This window comes from Bemisia tabaci, chromosome 3 (assembly GCF_918797505.1).
Source record: "Bemisia tabaci chromosome 3, PGI_BMITA_v3".
In the NCBI taxonomy this organism is placed as follows: Eukaryota; Metazoa; Arthropoda; class Insecta; order Hemiptera; family Aleyrodidae; genus Bemisia; species Bemisia tabaci.
This window is the reverse complement of record NC_092795.1, coordinates 30,787,896-30,811,993: the sequence shown is the minus strand read 5'-3', so window position 1 is coordinate 30,811,993 and position 24,098 is coordinate 30,787,896. Positions and strand designations below refer to the sequence as shown.

Sequence of the window (24,098 nt, the reverse complement as noted above, 5' to 3'; positions counted from 1 at the left end):
GAAATGGAAAACTATTCAACTTCAATTCTTGAAAATTTCCGTGTTTTTTCCTCTACATGCAAAGGAAACTCTGTGAAAATTTCAAGAAATAATATTGATTTGTGCTCAATCAAAAAACTAAAATGGGAGCGAAGATTTTTAAACACTGCAAACGATATACGTGGTGTAGTAGTTTCCTGAATACACGATTTTTGACCGTAGTAGAATCAAAGCACAATAGGTTGAAGAAAATTGCAGAGAAAGTCTCTTTGCGCAAGAGAATTATGAAGGTTTCAATGGTGCAGAGAGAAGAAGAAGACAGGGACTGCGACCTCAAGTGCTTCATCTTACTCGAGCTCTCAAGGAAATGCGCGGAAGAAGATTTCCACTTAGCGTCCACGTATCATCTACAGATCATCTACAAAGCATCTTCGGAACATCTATAAGCTGCGTGGAATCGCTTGCAACAACCGTCGATGCCTCAGGTATTTATTTTTATTGACTGATGCCAGGCGCCGCACAGGAGAACTAGCTAGTAAAAGAGGTCGGATATGTAATTTTTGGCTAAAACTTCAAATTATGATTTTTATTTCGGCGTTAATTCAATTATAAGGGGTGTTTCTACGAGGAAATTTCACGAAAAAACCAATGCTGCCACTTTTAAACGTTATTGTTTCATATTTTCGAAAATATAAGCTTTCAAAGTTACGAGATTTTGTCCAATTTTTCCTATCGAGTCGGTCCAGTGTGTGCCGGTGCGATAAGTACTTGATAAGTAATAAGGATTTCCAGCTATTCTGCCGTGCTAAGGAAGAACGCCGTATGAACATTCGAGAGTTGCCACATTTCCTTCAATAAAATGTTTACACTGAAAAAAAAACTCCGGCCGTGGGAGCCGCAATTACTAGCTATATAGACATACCGTCCGTTCCGGGCTCAAAGGCCGAAAATTCCGGCTGCTGGAGCTGTAGCTTCGGCCTCTGAACCCGGAGCAATCGAAGCTACGCCTTCAGCAGCTGGAATTTTCGGCCTTTGAGCCCGGAACGAACGGAATATCTATATAGCCCGGAACGGACGGTATGTCTATACAGCCCGTAATTGCGGCTCCCACGGCCGGAGTTTTTTTTTTCAGTGTATATTTGAGGAAAGTTATGAAAATTTCATCCCCCCCTTGAAATTCCCTTGAAAATTTCAGGAACTCAGGGTGGAATTGCAGACAAAATCATCTGAAAAATTGGAAGAAAAATATTTATAAGCTCACCAGGAAATTCGCTTTTTATGAATGGAAATTTGGCAACGCATGAAGGCTCATACGGCGTTTTTCCTTAGCACTATTCTCAAGAGAGTCGTCGGTCGCGCCACCGCGGATCATTGCGCTCCTGCGATTAGCAACCCCACTCGTTTTTTGACTTTTTTCCAGCGACTACGCTGCATCGATAAGCGATGTTGTTTTTTATGGGGTCATCTTTTCGCAGGATGCTAAAACCGTGACTTTTGACACTCGACTTTCTTTTTATCTCGAGTAATCGATAACCGAAAGCTGTTCGAGCAAGAGGGAGAACAAGAATTTAGATCCACAAAAATGAAGGAGAGAACAATAGCAATTAACCGCCGACCCCGATGCGAAATAAAGGCGTGTCTCAGACTGATTGTGCCTCCCCCCCTCCCCCTCCCCTTGGTATCTTGGCTAATGCACGTAAGAGATAAGTTTCCGATCTGATTCGGACATGGCGTACATTTATAATAAATTGAGGTAAAGTTGATTCTCCTCTATTCGCGTTTTGTTTTTCGCAGTGTGTAGTTCCTAACTTTACATTGTACGGACAGTAAATCAGTTCGATTTTCAACCTACGATACTTTTCTTTACTCGCCAAAAACCATCTGCAATGGAGTTCAACTTCGAAGGGAAGACCGTTTTAGTCACAGGAGCTGGCCAAGGTATAGTTTCTCAAACTATCAAAATTAAGAGTCAATTTTTGAAAGTCTAGGTCAATTTTTGAAAAAAATTTCATACTGCCATAAATTTCGCGCGGCAAGTACTGATGATTTAGGAACTTTTGAAAAGTGAGATTGACGGCTATTTAATTTCTGAAGTGATAGATTCGAGTAAAATTGGAAAGATACGCTATTGTAGGAAAATGAAATTATGTTTAAAATAAATTGAAGCAAATTATTGAAGCATTATGTTTAGTCCAATAAAGTTTAAGTCCTGTGCCGGATTCTGACTTACCACACTTTCTTGCAAATAACAAGTAGAACAGGGCCATACATTTCAGCAAATACTGAGGATGGAGGAACTTGCTGAAAAGTGAGATTGACGGCTATTTAATTTTTGAAGTCATAGATTCGAGTACAATTTGAAAGATACGCTATAGTAGGAAAATGGAACTATGTTCAAAATATATTGAAGCACATCATTGAAACATTTTGTTTAGTCCATTAAAGTTCAAGTCCTGTTCCGAATTCCAACTTACCGAACTTCTTTGAAAATGATTGTAGGTAGAACAGGGTTAGATATCTAAGGGTCGGTTAAGTTGTCATGTCGAGAAACCAAAGAAATCGCACCTTTTGGATTATCGTGATCTTGGTAAAAGGACCTAGGTGATGTTTTTAGATGAAGTTCCTAATTAGTAGTTACTTGGTGTTATATTGGTTACCAGCTGTACTGCATTGGTGCTTGGTATTATTTTTAAAAAACATTTAGAGACGGAGAGAGGAGTAGGGAAGAGAGAAATTCGTAACATGCTAATGTAGCACATTGGTTGTGAAAAAAATGTCTCTATTGTGATTTCTCAATGGAGATTTAGCGATCTCTGCCTACCGTTGAATTTTACTTCATCCAGGATTTGAAATTACCTACAGGGGTGGTTTATTGAACGTTTCGGGAATAACAAGACGCATTGTTTGAATTCAAAATGTTAATTTAGTAGCTTAATTTTCTGCTTAAATCGATTAAAAATAGCAAACACTAGAGAAAATATCAAGCATGAGGTTTGAAATACGCTATTTCAATTTGCACAACATAAATTTTCCCGGAATTTTCATTACATATCGTCTTTTTTACTAAATAATACATTTTCCCTCTTTACCTTGTTGGAACTGTTTTCTTTAAACTCGTCGAAAAGATTTGATATGCGGGTATTATTTAGTATAAAAAAAATTATGCCCTAAATGATGAGTGCTCCTAATATAGGTATTTTTGAAATAATAACTGCATTGAAAGATAATGTCACAATTTCCAGAAAAATTATTCGCCTAAATAAACTTAGTAGTCGCCAAGATGACTCTTTTAGACACGTTGAATGAATTTCTAATCAATATTGACTCTTATTGAAATAAAACCGACCCTAGCCGCCGTCGCCGCGTCGGCCAAAGCGAATTTTGCTGGCAACATTCGACCAGGAGTTGCGGAAATTAACATCTAAATTCGACTGTGAGTCGAGGAAATTATATTCTAAACTCAAATTGTACGCAAGTTGAACTTCATTTACAGCATGCTCGAGCCTGCCTTAGGTCCTTTACGATAAAAACCATTAATCAACGATCGAATAGAACATTCTTGCCTTAACATGTGGTCGACCGCGAATCTACAAAAAAAAAATTCGGGCCCCCACGTCTGAAGAGAAACAATAAACCAATCATTTTGTTTTCTCATCTTACAGTTGGTCGTCACCAGAACCTTCGCCCGAACACGCACACATGTTTGTTCGTTATAGTACTTATTTTATCATTTTAATCATGCATGCGGGTGCAATAATAAAGTTGCGATAGTGAATCATCGCACTTCGATATCTTTGAAGAAAGTTCTCAACGATATGCATACAATGAATTTCAGGGCCAGATGAACGCTTAGGAGCGCGGAGTGCATGCTGGTCATTAGGGGCCCCAAATCTTAAAATTCAACGGCCCGAAGACGTTCAAAATGTAAAGCTTAGGGCCTCTCAAAATCTGATTTTCAGACTCCGAGGACCCCTAAAGGATCTGAAATACAAGAAAACAATCGCCCGGGAACCCGGGTCTCTGTACAGCACCCTGGCCCTGGCGCCCTGGTCCCCCGGCTAATCTGGCCCTGCCCATTTGACAGAACTACCAGTTGACCACTTCTAAAGTCAAAAGCCAAACCCTACGTAGGATTTTATGTAGGATTAACTAATAACAACCCACGATGGACCCTACAATTAGTCCATCATTTTCCCTTTTCGTCTATAAAAACCACCCATATCAACTAATAGGAGTGATCCATTTTCTCTTGACCAAACTTTTGTCTATCAATTGAAATAATCAGCCTGCTGACAAACGAACATATTTTCATCCCAAGATTGCTGAACTGGCTCAGATAATCAAATTGTTTCATAAGAATATCTGTGCAATTCCAATCCAAAATCTTCAGACTGTTCGCGTAAAGTCAGAAGAATATTTGGTGAAGTTTTCAGTCCGAAGTTCTCAGCGGTTTACCAGGAGGAAAATAATGTGCGAGTGAAAATTTTGCAACTTTGGAGGGTGATTACACTCTTTTGTCTGGGAAAGGGTTGTACCTTGTACAGGGTAATCCAAACCACCTGCGCCAGACTTTTTTTCGGTTAATTCAGATCGGAAGAGGTCGGGGATCGCGAGGGTGAAAAAAGAATGAACCCCGAGGAACCCAAATTGCGCATCGTCTTGAAGCCCCTTTCCGGCTTTCTTGAGGGGAGGGGGGGGGGCTTAAAAGGGAAGTCATGATTTTAAATGTCATGGTTCCCGACAGAATGTTGAGTCTACTTGATCAAAATCAGGAATGACGGAAAATTTCAACCTCAATCGATACTAAGAAGTCCAAGATCGGCCCATCTTTTAAGGTTGGGCACAGAGCCCCTCTTCTCTAAAATACCAAGTCGCTAAATTGACGTAGAGATTTCGTAAAATATGTTCACTTAATCGGCCTCAAAAAATCCGTATTTAACGGTTCCGTGGCTCGTTGGGGTTTCACTAATGACCGGAGGCTGATTCCCATTTCGGCAAATTTACCCCAATTCGGCAAAAAAAAGAGGAGACGGTTCGGCACACAGAATCAAGTAAGGCTTGGGGGGAAAATGATAACCGATTCGGCACAGAATAATCTGCATACAGCTGTTATAAAGTTGAACAAGAATTATGCCCAGTTTGACACAGAGTGGCATAAGTGTGATATGATTTTAGTAATTTTAATGTGGCTTAGAGCGGTATGGAATTCGAACTTATCACGAGCAACAGGGGGAAGGCAATTATTTTCTTCGATAATAATAAGTTTAAACAAGGCAGACAGCAAAAAAGCTGTCTAATTCCATGGCGCTGCATTATTGATTCGTGTTCTGCGGGTTTTACTACAGACGCATTTATGAAGAAAATTGTAACTCCGAAAGATGTAGACCACAGCCATAAAGACAAAGAGAACATAGAAATTGAGCGTCAAAAACTTCGAGCCTCTTTGAAACGAAAAGCTAGTGAAAATTTGGGAGAAAAGCCGTTAAAACTTGTGAGACGAGGGCTGAAAGATGCTGACCAACATTCAAACATTGACCTTAACGCACTTCTCGCATTGCGTAAAGCAATGTACAGGGCGAGAAGGAAGTACTTACCACGCGCCCCCAAATCCCGGGCGGATGCCATAAAAATGATTTTAGACGGCGAAGTTGAGTTCGACAATACATCTTCGGTACACGCCTTCCCTGACTTGTTCAACTTCATAACAGCTATATGCAGATTATTCTGTGCCAAATCGGGTCATTTTCCCCCCACGCCTTACTTAATTTTGTGTGCCGAACCGTCTCCTTTTTTTTTTGCCAAATTGGGGTGAATTTGCCGAAATGGGTTGCGCTCTGACCGGAACGGGACCCTAAACTTTTGGAATTTTCAAGTTTAGGGATTTTTTTTAATAGAAAGTCAGTACCAATTAATTCCTGGAAGTATAGGTAAGCAGTTTTAATTTATGGTTACTTTGATTTCCGTGAATTTCGGTCTTTTTCACAAGCGATCAACATGGATCTTGTATAAAATGTAAACGCTGAGTGCTTACCTTGGAGTCAAGTTTTTGAATCTTAGAGTTCGTTTGACGTGTTCGTCTTAAAAATTCGAGAAAAAAGTATGGCCATGCACTTCTTTCTATTTTAACTTTGTGTATAAATATATACCGGTCCGTTATCTCACCATCCTCGCGAGAGGTGCATGTCCTGTGTTGCTGCAAGGGTTAGATAGGTTTAAAAAAAGAATTTTCGCGGTAAAGGAAAAAAAACTGCTTCGTCGTCTGATTCAATTGGTTGCTGATAAAAAACCGAGAAAATTCTCGAAAACCGTGATGAACGAAGACTGATGACGAAGTCGCAAAATCTCCGCCAATTCTATCGTTAACCGTTGTATTTCGTCCCGCTCCATTCCACGCTATGTTACGTTTCATACGCTATGTTACGTTTCATATACGCTACGTTACGTTGCAAACGCTATGTTACGTTTCATACGCTACGTTACGTTTGAAACGCTATGTTACGTTCGATTTCGCTGTATTGAGATTCTTCGCGTTCAGTCACGTAACGTTCAATTTTATTACGTTCAGTTACGTTACAGTACGTATTGTTCCATTCAGTTCTCCCGTGAGCAAGTTACTCAACAACTTCCAAATGTCTACTCTACTGTTGTTAAACGAGTAGTCACACGTAGCTAAACGTCATAGTCTCACCACTACCAAACAAGAGGGTGAAATGACAACTTTACGTAAAATATATTATATAAAATTATAGTGAAAAAGTATATATAAATGAATGAAAAATATAAGTCTGTGCGTATTACGCAGCATTTACAGGAATAGAATAAAAATAACGTCAGCCGTTAAAAAAGCTGTTTAAAAAAAACAAGACGCAATACTGACGTCATAATAAAATAGCGTCAACAGTCCTGGGTGTAATGGACATGGGAAAGGCTAGGAATATGAAAACTCATGGCAGAGCAAAAACGTGATTTCTAAACTCGGTAGGTCGAAGAGGATACTGACCTGACTATACTTTTACGGTCACGTGTGGGCGGTCGCGTGATTTTTTTTTCTTTTTTTTAATACTTATGTTACCATATTTTTGCATCCGACTGGAGTGAAAATTGATATGTTTATATTTACCCAATTTATCCGACGGTGAAGCCTTGTTGCAGTCAAAGTTCAGATCAGCAGTGCGATAAGAGGTTCGTAAATTAGCCGAGTTCAGCTTTTATTAGAGCATTAATCAATAACGTGGTTACGCAACGGGCATTGGGTTATTGCTGTATGCAGAAAACGGAAATTCCCGCCTAAGTACTCAGTACAATCCTTTTTATATATGTGTTTTTACATTTGCAAACTTTTAAACGATTCGCATACAGGGTAATCCAGAAGTCCCACGCCACTAAAGAGCTAGCATCAGGCAGCATTCATGTGACTTTTGAACAAATTATGAGGTAGAGACTTTTTGTGAGTTCTAGGTCAAAGGAATCGACTTTTGAGACCCCCAACAATTTTTAGAGAGCACTGTAAAAAAAGTCGCTTGGATCTAAAGTCCAGACTCTTAAAAACATTCACAAGAAAACATATTCTTGATTCAACCGGATATGTGCCTGGATCGAGAACCAAGCTTCTTAATTTAAGCAGATTTCCTTTTAATTCACGCAAAAATCCGATTGAGTCAAGCGGACTTTTTCTTGTCGTTGTTTTCAAGAGTCTGGACTCTAGATCCAAGAGCCTTTGTTTTCAGTGAGACCTCTCTGAAAAGGCACAAATACTCTAAGATTTGGAGCGGTGTTGCGCGGCTCTCGGATCCTCTTGCATGTGCCCTCCCACGAAAAAAGGAACCGTATAGCGCCGAAAAACTCAAAATTGAGATGTTTGTACCACTCATAGCAGGAATTTTTTACGAAAATGTATATTTACGTGCCGATTGCATATTCTTAGAACATAAAATGGTGAATAAAGCTAATGCAGGCTCATAAGCAACTGAATACGCCGGATTTCCAGCTGTAACTATTGGAGTGGACAGCAGTCATGCGGTTGGTATATTCAAATGTTTGAAGGCGATTTCCACGCAGTTACTATAAATATTCTTCCGGGCGAAGTGTTAAAACGTGATTTTTAGATTCGCTCTTTACTGTGCGGCTGAGAGATCGGTTCATTGACTGCCTCGCGGTTTGATCTTCTCTAACTACTGATGTCGTTCCCATTCAGTTCGGTAATGAACTCATTAGATAATGAGCTTCCCACCCATTTCGTTAAAATTGCAGGCAAAGGCACACAGCAGCATTATCGAGAGCTGCCCGTTATGCATGATAGTGAAACTCAGCTGGAACAATTTTCTTTACTCCAATAAAAATTTTAGGGACAAGGAAATGAGCAGTCTCTCACTTATAACTTATAAGTATAAGTAGATAGTGCTGGTATAAGTATTTCAAAACTTAAAAGTTAAATTTGGGAAGTTTGGATGCGGTCATCTTGTTTTACTTAAAATTTTGATAAGGAGAATCATACTGTGGTGCTTAGTTTCGTAACCTGTCCATTGGTGTGTTAAGGAAGAGCGTCGTATGAACATTCGAGAGTTGCCAAATTCCCCGGGATAAAAAATGTATTTTCGAGGAAAGTTATACATATTTTCACTTGAAATTTTCAGACATTTTAGATTATATTGCAAACAGCATTGTCTCAAACCTGTGAAGAAAAATATTCACAATTTTTCGAGTAAATTTGTTTTTAACTGAAGGAAATAAGGCAACGACTGAAAGCTCATACGCCGTTCTTCCTTAGCAAGACAGGCATGTGGTCCAATGCTTCATAACTTCTGAGCTCCTCGTATTCTCCCTCAAAAACTGGATTCTTGAACATCAAAAGAGCACCCCCCCCCCCCTCAAGAAACAGTTGACTCACATGCGGACTGCGTTTAATAATTAGGAACTAGAATTTCTGGCTCGCAATCAGTTTAGAAACAACGTAGCTTCCCTATGCGCATAAAAGTATTCATAAATGAGCCAGAAATCATAATTCCTACAATTGCTGAAGTCTATACGATCACCTGAGCAGAATTTTCATGATTTTTTTTGCAATCTTTTGCGCAGGTATTGGAAAAGGTATCTGCATGAAACTCGCCAAGTGCGGAGCTCAAGTCATTGCCGTCTCGAACTTAACAAGTCAGCTAGACGACTTAAAGGCGGAAGTACCGTCAATCAGACCAATCCAGGTTGATCTGGATAACTGGAACGAGACGAGGGAAAAGCTCAAGGACGTTGGACCGGTAGATGGTTTGGTCAACAATGCAGGCGTCGCATTCATCAATTCTTTCTTTGACATCACCGAGAACGATTTCGACAGGTAAGGCATTTTTCTTCAGGTACACGTCACTCGGTTGGCCATTGTCCACGAATGAATAAAAGGCCTTAGTCCACGAAAGTTCAATAAGTTATTGAAACCTGCTACAGGAGCATAGAAGAGTCCTCTTGGAATATTCAACGACGGACGAAGCCCAGAACGCAAATCCAACCAAAGTTATGACAGTTTCAAGTTTAATAAAACGATCTAGTTTTTTTTTTTTTTTTTTTTTTTTTTTTTTTTTTTTAATAGTAAAAGCTATTATAATAAAACTTTAAAATACTTAAAAAATTCCAAGAGAAAGCATCTCTTAGTGAAAGCGTTAATTCTTTAAATATTTTAAAGTTGTAATAGTTTCAAGTTCGTTGTTCATAAAACCTAGTTTTGTGTTAAAGCTATTTCAAATTCCTATCTGCCATGTTTAGCGAGCTAATTATCGAAACTGATACAGACAAAGCGATGGACAAGGAAGACAGCGGGAAAATAAAGCTATCCAATTGGTTGAAACGGGCGGTTCAAAATGATGGGCTAACTATGAGGGCCTTCGTGCTTCGTGGGTTGCATTGCAACCACCCGCTTCCACCGACGGGATCACTCAATCTTCAATTTGTCTTCTTTGGCTATGGTTTTGTCGATCAATTTCAAAAATCATCCTGCAAGTAGTGATATTCACTAGTGTTCTCTTCAGCTGCACGGCAAAGTGCTGAGACGTAACTTATTTTTGTGTGTCTTGGAGTGCCTTTCTTTAACAAAATTACGAATCGTAACGTATCTAGCCTCAATTTACGATAGGTTTCCAACTGAAATTCCAAATTTTATCAAGTCCTAATTTTGCATTGTCTTTCTTCAACAGGTCTTTCAATGTCAATGTTAAGGCTGTAATCAATGTTTCCCAAATGGTTGCAAAAGGCATGGTGGAGCGAAAGAAGGGTGCCATAGTGAACGTCTCATCCCAATCATCGATGGTTTGTTCCGTTTCTTAAACTGATAATGAAAATAAGCTTAGAAACTATAGCCGTCATCAAATAAAGCAAACGTGTGAATGTGTGTGCACATGTTTGCATGCATGAATTTGGTGGAGCAAATGTTGATGGAGATGGATTTCAGTCAGGTTGATTCGAAAGTTCGGGTTTTGAGTTCTCGACAGACAACGTTCCCCAGCATCCAAAAGAATAATCAAAGGTGCTTTTTTCATGAGCGATGCTTTGTAAGCTCATATTGATGACAAATCTTAGGCCTCGAACAGGACGTGATAAAATCATTAGCAACTTTTCTTATAATTACATCCCTTAAGATTGCAAGGCTCCAGGGCTTCGTAACTCTGCTTTGATTTGAGAATTTTGTGTGTTTTTATGCAAACATATTCGTATAATTCCCCTAGTTTCAGGTTTTAATATTTAGTTTTTAAATATTTCGGTCTTTTTTCCTATGGATGATCACGAGTCAATAATGATTTGACGTCATGATGACTGCTGAACTAAATCTCTGCATTCACTTTGAAGCTAGTGATACATTACTTCACACTTTGCTTCTCTCTCAAATGACCCGTTTCAGCAACAACTGTTATCAAATAAAGAAGCCCTGGAATTGCATACTCGAGATTTTGAAGGTGACTTTTATCGGATAACGAATTCACACCGGAGTTGCACAATCTTTTCGAGTTCAGTCCTCCCCCCCCTTTCCTTCTTTCTAATTGGTTATTTTTTTGAAAATTTGTTCAATTTAAGGAAATTTTTGATATTTCATTATATTTCCTTAAAAATTATGTTTTGCATGATGGAAGCGATTTCGGCGCAAGAACTTTCACCCGATATTTTAAGTTGCGATTGGGTTGAAGCCCCTGACAAAGCATGTGACATCGATTGGGACTCGCACCGGAAATAGTGATGCTGATTTAACATCCTGAATGTAAAAAAGTGTGCGAGACTCACAAAACGCTGAATTAATCGCCACAGTATTACATCTTGACATTGCTAAAGTATATAACTGCTGCAGCGGCTAATTCACCGTTTGTGCGTTCTCGCGCCTATTTTTGCATCCAGAATGTTAAATCCGCATCTTTTATTTCGGTGCGTAACGAGATGGAATATTGAAACCGGTTCTGGTTCCCTGGTTTGAGTCACGATTCTGGTTCGTGAAAGTTTCAAAAGTTAAGAGAGGATTCCGTGAAACAGCTGAAATATTCGATACATTGAAAAATCAGTTCCGCTCCTGTTCGATAGAATGTATTTAACTATTGTTTCACAACGTCGTTTAACTCAATTGACTGCTGGAGCTTTGGTCGTAGCTCCTGCAACGATCTTCATTCTGACGAAACTGTCAGGTTCAGAACTCTCGAGGACGATCGTGACGTCTCTGGACGGAGCACGAGTCCTCGGCGGCGGGATGAACGTCGCTCCAGCGGCGAGAACCCCATCGAAGAGGGCGCTGGAGGGCTGCTCGGAGGCGGGGGTGTAGGCCCAGAACCCGCGGGTCGCGCCCTTTTCGTTAATCAGGTGGATGGTCAAACCATTTTCGGGCACCCTCACACGATAGTACCTCTTCTCACTGGCTCGTTTCATCGTCTCAGTCATCTCCGATCCGACCATTGGCGTCTGCGGCACGCTCTTCATTCGTCGGACCACTCGGGCTATCTGCTCTTTTAGCGCCTCATTAAATTTCGTCATGAAGAAGAAGTCCGGGTCGTTGTTCGCGATCGCGTGTACTTCCTTCATGTTGATCGATAGACCCACTCCGAACGCACAGGTTTTGATGTCTGAAAAAGAAATGCGCAACTTATTATGAATGGGTCATGTGAAGAAGGGTACGTGGATATCAAAAGTAAAGTTTTGAGAAAACATGAAAAAACTCGATTAGTTTGACGAGCCTTCATATTTCTTTTCAAAACAAGTTCTACATACCATCTAATAAGACCACAATCACCCAAAGTCGGAGGAATTAGGCCAGAAATACAGAATTTAAAAATTGTGGTGGGTACACCCCTCTGGCACCATACCACTCTGTGCTGCCATTTTTACCAGGTATATGATAGTCAATGACTGGGTGTTCGATGATGATGCTATAAACCATAGTTTGTGTCCTCACTCATGGTTTTGATTATTAAGAAATACAGTGTGCTGGGAAGATGGCTAATTGTAAGCCTTTTTCCACTGAGACAGACATTCGAATTTCATAAATTTAAAGAGCAATTTCGGTAGAATCACTCAGTAATGAGATATGAGTTCACCCTCAAACAGGCCGGATTACAGGGGTGGCCACATGGGCCGCGGCCCATGGCGGCAAATCCAAGGAGCGGCAAAAATTTGCAATGTTTTTAAGTGTAGGTATAAAAAAAAATCGGATTTAGACCAAAAAAATTACAAACGAGAAAAGGCGACAAAATCTCTCATTTACTGAGAGTATAGTAATTTCTAATTTTTTCGTCTCTTAGTGATCCAAGAGACAGTACCTTCAATTAGTCGAGTTAAGAGAGAAACCAAACACGCAATTTGGCCTGGAACGGCGCGGCGCGACTTAGAGAGAAATGATAACGAGGATTTGGGATGAAAAGGAGAAGCCCTCGGACTAGATCGGCATGTAACACATATTAGCGCCTACGAGACCGCATGAATACTTCTCGCATTGCATCAAACACAGTGCGGTCATTGCGGTCAGCGTGAAACGCACAGCGCCTACAAGACTGTCTGAATACTTCACGTTTTGCGCCAATCATGGAAGGCCTTGTCCACTCAGAGATACGTTTACGAAACTTGACTTTAGCGCAAAGTTCCGTGAACTTTTGCTAGTAGTGTTGACAGGGCTTTCCCAAAAAATGTGTTCAACACGAGTAAACGCGTCTTATGCACCCCTCCCCCGCTGGCACGTTCACTTGATGGTTTTTATCGAGTTTCAAAACGAATGAGAATAAGGGGGCGGCAAAATACAGGCGGCCCATGGGCGACAAGTAGGTGAATCCGGCCCTGCCCTCAAAGAATTTCTTTCAGTCTAAAACTGAATTACTGCAAAATTGGCGGTTACGCTCTTCTTCAAGTAGCCTGTTCCTTAAAGTTCCTGCAACCTGCACGTTATACATCGACGGTGAAATACCAGACCACGTATCTCGTTTGCGGTGTTTAAAAATCTGCGCTCCTATTTTCTTTTTTTAAGGGAGAACAAATCAATATAATTTCTTGAAATTCTCGCAGAGTTTTCTTCGCACGGAGAAGAAAAAACAGGGGAGTTTTCAAGAATTAACTTGGAGTAGTTTTCTATTTAAAAAATATAGTATGACAGGAAATCCACAGTGTCGCAAACCGAGATGCGCACCGAAAAAAATAATATGCTGTTATAGCACCTAGGATGTCAAAAATGTGTCTGGTGATCCGAAGATGCTGCTTTTGCTGCCCCCACAGTTAACTTTACATCCTATGAATGCAAATTTAACTGCGTGGGCAATCAAGGCAGCATCTTAGAATCACCACACATTTTTGACATCCTAGGTGCTAAAACAGCATACCATTTTTTTTCGGTGCGTGGTCTGGTACTTTCACCGTCGATAAATGAGCTTGCACAGTTGGAACGATTACGATACCTGATTCGGCAGCAAATTTTGCAGCCTCGGCAGGATCATCCCCTAGGTCGTATTGACCACTGGTGAAGACAAGCAGGAGTCTCGGGACGCCGCCTCTTTTGCGAGCTTCCGGGAGACTTTGGAATTCGCGGACGGCTCTCATGATTCCTGTGTGGGGGTTCGCGGCGCCGCGGGGGTAGGGCATTCCGAGGATCCTCTCTTGGAGCTTGGCCATCGGAAAGCTGTTCATCAACGGGATTCGTCTCGTCACTTCGCTCGAGTAGGTCACCATCCCTATGTGCGCCTCCTTCAGGTCGAATGCACTCACCTGCGGGCCGATTATTGACATTTATAGACAAAGAAAACAGAAGGGATACGAAGTGATCCTACTGGTGAAAAATGGTGGTTGCAATGGACGAAAGGGCTAGGTAATAGACTAACTAACGGCACATCACAAGAGACCCTATGGTTAGTCTATAATTTTCTTCCTTCGTCTATAGGGACTACCCATTTCAACCAATAAGATCGCTCCAAACTCTCTATGCCAACTTTGTCCAAAGCTTTGTCTATCAATTTCAATAAGCAGCTCACTGCCTTGTCAGATTTCATTAGGAAAATAACTTGTACTCGGGGAGATTCGCAGAAAATTAAAAAAAAAAAAGGATCGTGATTTGAAATCGTTTAGAATGGACAAGCAGCCTGATCATTAACATTAATAGACAAAACGATAGACAAAAAAGACAAGGAGAAACTGGGGCGATCTAATCTTAAGAGTAGTAAGTTAGGTTAACGGTATGATATAATTATAGTAACTCTGAGGATAAAGAAATTGTCTGGCCCTCTAATTGACGGCGTTTTGCGTTCTCACTTCGCACCAGACAGCGGATAGCGACGTGCGATTGGAGTTAAGTTTTTTGCGACCATAAGTATAGACATAGAGTCTATTGGTAATTACCATACATATCGACGGCGTATAGTCCGCAACCACGTATCTCGTTTGCGGTGTTTGAAAATCTCTGCTTCTATGTTATGTTTTTAAAGTAGAACAAATTCAAGACATCATTTCTTGAAATTTTTGCAGAATTTTCTTCGCACAGAGTAGAAAAATTACGGCAGTTTTAAAGAATCGCCTTCGTGTAGTTTTTCGTTTGAAAAATAAAGTATGACAGGATGTCTGCGACGTCGCAAACCGAGTTATATGATTGCCGACTTACACCGTCGACATACGTTTCACGCAAACCAGCGAGCAGCGACCGCTCTATGTTTGGTGCAATGCGTGAAGCATTCATGCAGTCTTGTAGGCGCTAACATGCTTTCCGCGCCGACCGGCGCGGCGCGGCGATCGCACTGTGCTCGGCGCAATGCGTGAAGTATTCCTGCAGTCTTGTAGGCGCTAATACGCGTTGATAATTATTGCAGATTGCGTAGGAAAAACGCGATTTCAAGTAAAATTCGACCTTCCCAGCCGCAGAGAACTACGTGGTTGCGGACTTACACCGTCGATATGCGCTTTGAAAACATGTTTTAAAATACTTGCATTGCCCCCGAGTGATCCACTAAGTGCATTTAAGCAGAGTATATGACAACATGAGAGACTTTCTATTCCTTCGACAAATTTGACGAAACGCTTCGTTGAGCCGCCGTTGAGCAATTTTCCGTTTAAAAAATAAAATATGACGGGAAGTTTGCAACGTCGCAAACCGAGATACGTGGTTGCGGACTTACACCGCCGATATACGGTGTATTCAAGATCGTGCAGCAGCTGTGGTCAGTGGGTCATTTTCTCTGGCCACAGAATTGTATTTTGATGATTGATTATTGCAAATCAGCTGAGAATAATAAGATTCGTCCAAACAGCAACTTCCTACGTTCAATATTAACCGCGAGATATCGCACATTGAGAAATTTGGGTTATGACGTCATCCACCGCGGGAGTGACACCCTTGGTTTCTTCCATCTCGCTATCATCAATCAGTGTGACGCACGTTTGCGCTGGTTGTTCAACGTGAAACTCGGATGAAATTAAGGTGGAAGAAACCAAGGGTGTCACTTCCGCGGTGGATGACGTCATAAACCGAATTTTTCAAAGCGCGATATCTCTGTGAATATTAAACGCAGAAAGTCGCTGTTTGGACGGCTCTTATATAACTTTCAGCTAAACTACAAGAATCAATCACCAAAACCTGATTCTGTGATCAGCGCAACTGACCTATTAATTTAGGAGAATCGTCCCTGCATTCGAGGTCGTACTTACCAGGCGTGCCACCGAATCGCGAACCGAAGCGAAAGCGTCGAAGCCGACCCTGAAGCTGCCGTCCACTACGACCATCATGTCTATCTTCCCTCCTTCAGCACGCATGTCCTCCTCGAGCAGCTCCTGAACCCTCGTCTCAAAATCTCCGTACTTGCCCTTGTAGTTGGTGTTGTACCAGTCCTTCCAGTAGCCATCCTGACCCTTGACCGTGTCGGGAATCGGAGCTCGAGATGGTGACGTCAGCTCGACGTAGACGGCGAAGGCCAGGCCAGAGTAGAACGGCTTCAGCAGATCTTCATTTGTCACCTGGCCAGACATTCTCATTATAAATTGGACGTATTTCTACCAAACAGACCTATGTGCAAGTGAGAAATATGGGGTGTGCTCGTTAGTTCTCTTTGCGTAAGAGTGAATGAGAATAATAAAGCGCCAGTGACGTCAGCGGCAATTCGAGTCGCGGCTCGACGGGGGATCTCGTTATCTTTAACTCATGAGTCCTGTCCACAACGCTCTCTTGCCATGCCCGCGGCTCATGAGTTCCGCATTCAGTTGGCACATAGGTCTGTTTGATAGAATGTAATATCCCGCTTTTCCAATTCTACAAAAGGAATCACGCCCACTTTTACATTGCTTCTTATGCAGCTTTCTAGAGCACACCCCATATTTCTCACCTCCACATAGGTCTGTTTGGTAGAAATACGTCTAATTAGACTACTCTCTCTCTCTTCTCATACTGAAGAACACATCAACACACAAATTACACTTTTGTAGATGCATGTTCATCTTCTGTTAAATGTGATTATTTATAGTAATCTTTCTGGACTTTAAACAGAGGGCTAACCAATGAAATTGATAGCCAAAGCTGTACGCAAATGGGGGATCCTATTAGTGGGAGTGGATGGTTGCAATACATAAAGGGAAAAAAGTAATATACTATGACTAACGGAAACCCACGAGAGACCCTTACATAGTTTTCCACATAACCACATGGATAGTTAATCCACAATTTTCCCCCTCAGTCTATAACAACCAGCCGTTTCAACCAATAGGATAGTTTCGTTTTCTCTTTGCCTCCTTCGTCTATAGCTTTGACTATCAATTTCAATAATCCGCATTTATTGGCTTAGCGAGGAAAGGGGTGCAAGGAGTCTGTACCAAAAAAACCCCGTCATTTCTCGTGATTTGCACAAATTGTTCATTAGGGTGATTTCACGATAATAGGAATAGTCGTGTCGCCGTGGGTTGTGAACGACATAGGGCAGAACGATTGAAAACCAAATTAATTAATCAATAGGAATGATGTCCCTGAACCTATCCATGCTAAAAAATATGATGAATTATTATTATATTCAATAATATGAGACTTTAAAGGCCAAAAATGTCCGGTCGGTTACGCGTCGCCAACCCCGATTTTGAAGCAAAAGAGCAATTTGCGGTAACAAATCAGTACTGATCATGAACTCTTTGGCAATATTTGCTGAATAGAGACTCTAGTGTTCAAGAAAATTGCCAGTTTGAACTGAAATGTTTATTATTGAGCGAGAAAAGTCATAAGAAAGAGGTGTCGCCACATTTGGCGACAAATTTTTGCAGTTGTATTAAATGCAGTGTTTATCTCGTCAAATGGAGTCAGGAGTTTCAAAACTGCCATCAAATTGTTCGCTGAAGTCTTCTTGACAAAACCATTACTGATAAGTCAGTTTTTTTTACAATGAAAACTTTAATTATTATGAAAACCAGTGATTTTTACGCGTGTAGCACTAATTCCTCACTACGCAAAAACCTCAATTTAATATTATCAAACTAAAAGGAAGCCTCCAAAGTATAGAAAACTTTTAAGGCAGCATTAATTCCACCTCATAACTCAAGAATTGCTAAGTTTCATCTTTTGTATCATCTTTAATCTCACATTTTTGAGTGTCGGTTACGCTGTGTCTGTTACGTAACCGACACAATTTGGCAGGGCCGCCATGTTTGCGCGGACCTCCAGCAGTCCCACGGGAAGCGCTGATACCTGATTCAATGGCTTGTTTATCAATCACTTTAACTTTGCACTGAATCAAAATAGAGCGTGCCAAAGCTGGAAAAAGGAAGTTTAATACCTTTAAAATGAGGTAATGAAATCCTGTTAAAATTGGTGCACTTTTATTTCTAAGGTATTTCACATTTTAACTATTCCTGTTATAGTAAAATCACCCATTAGAAGATTACGGACCCCTAAAGCATTGGCGGATCCAGCAATTTGGCAACACCGGATTTCCTGCATTTACCCTATTGAAATGAATCGATTCTTAGAGGGGCCAGGTGCTCCGACAAGAATCGATTATTTAGCATAGTTTTAAATGGAGAAAATTCGGTGTTGCCAAATTGCTGGATCCGCCTCTGCCCTAAAGATGGCGATCAGAGCCCTCTTTTTTTAAAAAAAAAAATGCAAATTCGCTAAGTTGACGTAGAGGCTCGATAAAAGATAATAACATGTTGGTAGTCGACCCCAAGAAATCCCATAATGAGGGTCCCATCGTCCCCACAGGCTTCTTTGATAGGGCACAGACGGGACCCTATAGTGGTTAAATTCACAAGTTCGGAGTCCTGCAACCATCCAAGAACCCAACCTGCTTCTAGAGTCCCTTTATACTGAGAGTCAAGACAATTTGAATCCATTTCTGATTGGTTCCCGTATTTTAGGCCTTCACAGTGTCACAAACGGGAATAAAGATTACATTTTCACCGACTGCAAAGATTATATTCTGGAATGGACCAGGGAATTTCAGGTTCGGCAAGGAACAAACAGAATGAGAGAAGGAACGGAGAATGGAATTTGAGAATGGGCATATCAAAGATTACGAAAAACGTTCAATTTCTATAATCTTTATTCCCGTTTGTGACTCCATGAGGGGGTGTTGTCTGGACTCTCAGTATAAAGGGACTCTACCTGCTTCCAGTCAATGCCCCACTCTCTCTTTATTCCTTGGTGGATGATGTTGAGGCGGTCGGGTGCATAATGGGGATCGTCCTTTTGGGTCGCCGCGAGTCGGTCGAATTGCCAGATGCCTCCGTAATAACCGTCGCGGTAGGTCTCCGGGTCCTCGCCGAACTTACTCTCGGTGTAGGCCACGCGCCGGAAGAAGTCTTTGTCGTCGGAGAATACGCGAGCTCGCTGGATCCGATGGACCACCGTTTCCACCACGTCGCGACCGTGGGCTTTCGGCTCGAGACTACGATCGACCAGGTAGCCCAGGGCCGTCGCAAACAGCAGCGTTGTTGAATACAGCACTGCTTTGCACATACTGCAGAGGTTCCGGAGAACGGCGGACCTATCAAAGTGATACACATTTTTAATAGCAGCCCAAGACAATGATAACAGTGGAAAAACAAGGATGAAAAAACGGGAAACAAGCCTAAAAAACACAACCAATGAAACCCGAGACGTTTCGACTCAAAACTGAGTCATTTTCAGTCGGAAACAATAAAAATTTAAAAGAAAAAACGATAAAAAACCTGAGCCCCATAGAGAAAAAAAAGGAGGTGTTTGCATTTCGGGCATCTTGGAATTTTTCATAGAGTATCTCTAGCTTTGATGACGTCATTGGGTACAGCGACGTTTTTATCCTGTCGATTTTCTTGGAAATGGTGTAATTTAAGGGAAAAAGTCATTCTATAAAAAGTGCTTGAAATTATATAAAGAGTTGATTTAAGTAAAAAAATCGGACATTATGGTCCGTTTTTACAGCGTCAACATAACCCTCAACGAGCGTCTTGTTTACATTGATGACGTAGGTGGGTACAAATCCTCAAGATGCAAACACCTCCTTTTTTTTCTCTATGCCTGAGCCCTACATGGTGGCGGCCGGGATCTGAGAGAAAGATCCCGGATCGCGATTCTCTCAGATCCCGGCCGCCACCATGTAGGACTCAGATTTTTTATCGTTTTTTCTTTTAAATTTTTATTGTTTCCGACTGAAAATGACTCAGTTTTGAGTCGAAACGTCTCGGGTTTCATTAGTTGTGTATTTTTAGCCTTGTTTCCCGCTTTTTCATCCTTGTTTTTCCACTCCTATTAAAGTGAGAGACATTTTAATTTGTATCCAGCGAAACTTTTGTTTAACAGTTCTCGAATAATAATGTAGAAATAGTATGAAAAGCATTCGTTCAATAAGAGTAGTAGACTAATCCAACACAATGTGGAAGTCGGGAATGTCCTGTGTCGACCTGGCTCGAAAAGTCTTGGGGTGCTGATAAGTTTCCGGGGCTCCCTTTTCTTAGGTGGGGATTCCTCATACTAACCTAAAGTCCTCCCATATGCGGGATTTTCATGTTTTGGGGGTCCCTTCTACAAGAAATCTGTCGCGGCCCTCTGGGCCACCTATCAGAATTTCTGGGATGCTGAGGCACCCTGTCCCTAGCATCCCTGGTAGGACCGCCTCTGGGGATGTCGGATAACCAAAATCACCGAAAAAAGATTGAAAAGTGCAATTTCAGGCTCTTTCTGTAACAAGAATGCACAGACTTGACCAATTCTCCGTCGTATTATTAAAATATACCCATTTAATGGAGAGGGAAAAAAAATACAAAAAACCATACCGGAATTCTAACCACTCGCAGAGTTGCAAGAAATTGGAAGACAAGTGTGCTCCGCAGCGCGTGAATATCTTGAACACGCGGTGGTGAGAGGAACAAATTACGTCACCCACGAAAATTTTTAGGCATTTCAGATGTGAGAATGATAAAAAAGGAACTGATATACTTTTGAAATCAAGGAATCAAAAATGCTACTACAAAGCCCACGAGCCTTAGAGCTATCTTGCACATACCTCCTCAGTGAAAAATCCGTTGGGAAAAACCAGGGCCAAGGAGAGACCAGTTAACTTCGAGCACTGAAGGATGTTGACTAAGGATTTTTAGGAGACTTGCAAACTTATATCAGTGTCGGTAAAGGAAGGTCGGTCATGAATCATCCATTTCAAAGGAATCAATTAATTTAAAAAGTAGTAATCTTTCGCGTGTTGCGTCAAGTTTAAAAAACGCTCATTAATGCACATTAACTTGCGTCAATGCTTCAAGCTTAATAGTGATTGCCTATTACCTATCCCTAGATTTAAAGAATTTTCAAGCGTGCGCAGAAAGATTTGATGAAGAGTGGCGTGGTATAGTAGTGTGAATCGTCTTTACTAAATGCCCCACTAAGTGATCTCAACGCGACGTAAGTGCACACTCACTTGCTTTTTACGCAGATAGCAACTATCAACGTATTGAAAAAATATATGGATATTTTTTTTTGTCATCTCGGGGTTTGAGCTGTTTCTGTGGATTTTTTCCCACCGATTCGAACGCGGCATTGGTTTTTCTCATCAACTCGGGATACGATAGCGAATTTTGTGCTCCAAAAAATGTATTTTCTGGGAAAATTCTTATTTTCTAGAAAACTTTAAAGTGATGAGAATTTTTTTTGAAATTTTTCTATCCAGCTCAAAAATTCTTGCTAATGAAACTTCTTCAAAATCGGAGGCGACGCCAGATCAATGTGATCAGCATAGCTACTTGAATGACTACAAGGCACCAAGTACCTCAACTGAACGTATAATGTGCTAAAAAAAACTATGAAGCACACAAACTATATGCACATAGTTCCTTTTAACATAAATACGTTCAATTGCAACGATTTAAAATATCTGGGTTTTTTTTTTCAGGGGGAAAGCCTTTAAGGCTTAAAAATTCCACCAAAAAATCCATGAAACGATTCTTCTGAAGGTTCATTATATCGTAATTTCATCGAAAATGAACCATTAGAACAAATAGAGAGGGATTTAAAACATGGTAAACAAGGATAACACATTAAAAAACACTATGAGGCAGGACGTTTCGAGCTGTTATTTCGTTTATTCAGGCTATGTTTCTTTGTGTTTTATCGTTGAACATCCTAAAGAAAAACGCCGTATGAACATTCGAGAGTTACCGGACTTCCTCAGATGAAAAATTTATCCTTGAGAATTGTTATTCATATTTTTCATTGAAATTTTCAAGTATTCTACATTAAATTGCTAACAAAATTGTCCAAAAATTTAAAAGAAAATACACAAAACTCCCCAATTAATGCGTATTTTATTGAAAGAAATGTGGCAATGCGCCTCCAGATTCATACGACGTTTTTTCTTAGCACGGCAGTGTAGTATTAGTCCACTATGAAACATGACAAAAAGTCTGCAACGCCACAAACCAATATATGTGGTTTGGAAACCTTTCCGTCGATATTTTTCAATGCCTAAATGTTTTGAAGATTCATTTCTGTAATTTCTTGGTTAATTTTTTGCAATTTTCAGAAAGGTCACGAGGATCACACAGTGTACTGCGGAACAAAAGCAGCAGTGGACGGAGTGACACGTGTTATGGCCCTGGAGCTCGGTAAACACAACGTCCGCGTCAACTGCGTCAACCCTACTGTTGTGCTCACCCCCATGGGACGCAACTGGTGGGGCGAGCCCAGCCGAGGAGAACCAATGCTGTCCAGGATCCCATTAGGACGATTTGCAGGTATGTCATATTCCTGGGATCCGATCCTGACATCGATACGCTCAAATACCATCTGTGTTGCAGATTTTTTCGAGGAAAAAAAAGAACAAACACAAAAAATTACCTTATCAAATCGATTCGATTTTCTTGAGCGTAGAATTTAATCGATTTAAATAATAATGTAGAACAATAGATTTCAAAATATAGGAAAAAATCAGAAAGCCTTATATTGGCATCAATCTCAACACACGCCAAAAGACAACGAGACAAAAAAACCCTCACACGGCCCAACTTTCGAAGGGTGCTTCTCATGGTAACAGAACTGCGGCATAATTTCGGATAAAAATGAATAATAATTTAGTAGGTGGATGATGCGTTCTTATGCGGCAACAAACGTTGAACTTGCAAACGAACCGCGTATAGTAGGAAGAAATCAAGCCAAATCAGCAGTCGCCAATTTTAAAAGAGCAATTTAATTTTTTACAAGAACACGTTTGTGCGGATTTCTTCGAGAATTTTAAGGAATGTGCTTTATACTATGCAAAAATTCACTGACATTTGCACAAAAATCGGCACTGCCGTTTTAATGTAAATCAATAAAAATTAAATTTGACAATAGCTGATGTGGCTTGGTTCTTTCTGCTAAACGCGGTCCAAATTTAACGACAAATACGGACGAAATTTTGACTAAAAGGTACCTCTCATTATACATAAATCTTCAAAATTGTACCTCATATTTAAAAACATAAAATAAAGTCACATACAGTACTTTGACATTTTGATTAACATACCTATATAATCAGGCAATTGTTATGGCTCATTGTTAGCTGATTTAAGACAGGATCGGCGCTGTGTTGGGCTTTGAACACAACACAAACCTTACAAACCTAATGTTTCACCTTTGATATATTTCTGCATGAGGGCATGAAAAGCGATTTACTTCAAAAAGAGAAAATAGACATTTGGTTGAGTGACATTTTTTCCATGTAGAAAACACGTAACGGTGAAAACTCACGTTTTCCTTTATTCTTGAAAATGCAAATCCCATATTTAATTCTCGACCATGTCTTTCTTTTTTCCAGAGGTTGAAGAGGTTGTCAATACCATTTTATTCCTTCTGAGTGACTCTGCCAGCATGATCAACGGAGTAACGCTCTTAGTTGATGGTGGTCACGTGGCTGCACCCCATCGATGCACAAAATAAACGTGTAAGCAGCTTCTACGATCCGAATGCCGTTGAAAATCTCGTTAAGCCAAAAAAAAATTCATCATTTTTAGCGTTGATTTATTTTAATTCTTGGATATTCGCCCATCTTTAGACGCTATGGGTTTCTTTTCACTTCAGTTGTAAAGTAGGCGTTTTATTTATTGTGTGCCTAGTATTACTACATACCTTCTTGTATTATATTTTTGTTTTTCCTTTGTATTCTTAAGACTGCATTTGTAAATACATGTTTCTTCAGCAGTATTGAGTGCTTCTAATT

At 40.6% G+C, this 24,098-nt stretch overlaps 2 protein-coding genes across 2 annotated transcripts; one reads left to right on the top strand and one right to left on the bottom strand.

Annotated features, from left to right (window-relative positions):
* Positions 1–1,728: 1,728 nt before the first annotated feature.
* Positions 1,729–24,082, top strand: LOC109037971 (L-xylulose reductase). Its single transcript, XM_019052903.2, has 5 exons — positions 1,729–1,917; positions 9,055–9,307; positions 10,158–10,269; positions 22,425–22,635; positions 23,697–24,082. The coding sequence occupies exons 1-5, from the start codon at positions 1,866–1,868 to the stop codon at positions 23,816–23,818; spliced, it is 750 nt and encodes a 249-aa protein (XP_018908448.1). The 5' UTR covers positions 1,729–1,865; the 3' UTR covers positions 23,819–24,082.
* On the bottom strand, positions 11,516–21,927 carry LOC109037897 (collagen alpha-1(XII) chain). The gene is made up of 5 exons (XM_072298154.1): positions 20,919–21,927; positions 19,040–19,421; positions 16,108–16,413; positions 13,875–14,181; positions 11,516–12,059 (listed from the first exon to the last, which is right to left on the bottom strand). Exons 2-5 carry the CDS (start codon positions 19,391–19,393, stop codon positions 11,563–11,565), a joined length of 1,464 nt encoding a protein of 487 aa, XP_072154255.1. The 5' UTR covers positions 19,394–19,421; positions 20,919–21,927; the 3' UTR covers positions 11,516–11,562.
* Positions 24,083–24,098: the final 16 nt, after the last annotated feature.

Excerpts from the sequence above, each read along its gene's own strand:
- LOC109037971 (XM_019052903.2), top strand. The coding sequence starts at position 1,866 with ATGGAGTTCAACTTCGAAGGGAAGACCGTTTTAGTCACAGGAGCTGGC. Across the intron at positions 9,308-10,157 it reads ACCGAGAACGATTTCGACAG|GTCTTTCAATGTCAATGTTA; the intron begins GTAAGGCATTTT and ends TTTCTTCAACAG. Across the intron at positions 10,270-22,424 it reads TCTCATCCCAATCATCGATG|AAAGGTCACGAGGATCACAC; the intron begins GTTTGTTCCGTT and ends TGCAATTTTCAG.
- LOC109037897 (XM_072298154.1), bottom strand. The coding sequence starts at position 19,393 with ATGTGCAAAGCAGTGCTGTATTCAACAACGCTGCTGTTTGCGACGGCC. Across the intron at positions 16,414-19,039 it reads GGGGCATTGACTGGAAGCAG|GTGACAAATGAAGATCTGCT; the intron begins GTAGAGTCCCTT and ends ATGTCTGGCCAG. Across the intron at positions 12,060-13,874 it reads AAAATTTGCTGCCGAATCAG|ACATCAAAACCTGTGCGTTC; the intron begins GTATCGTAATCG and ends TTTCTTTTTCAG.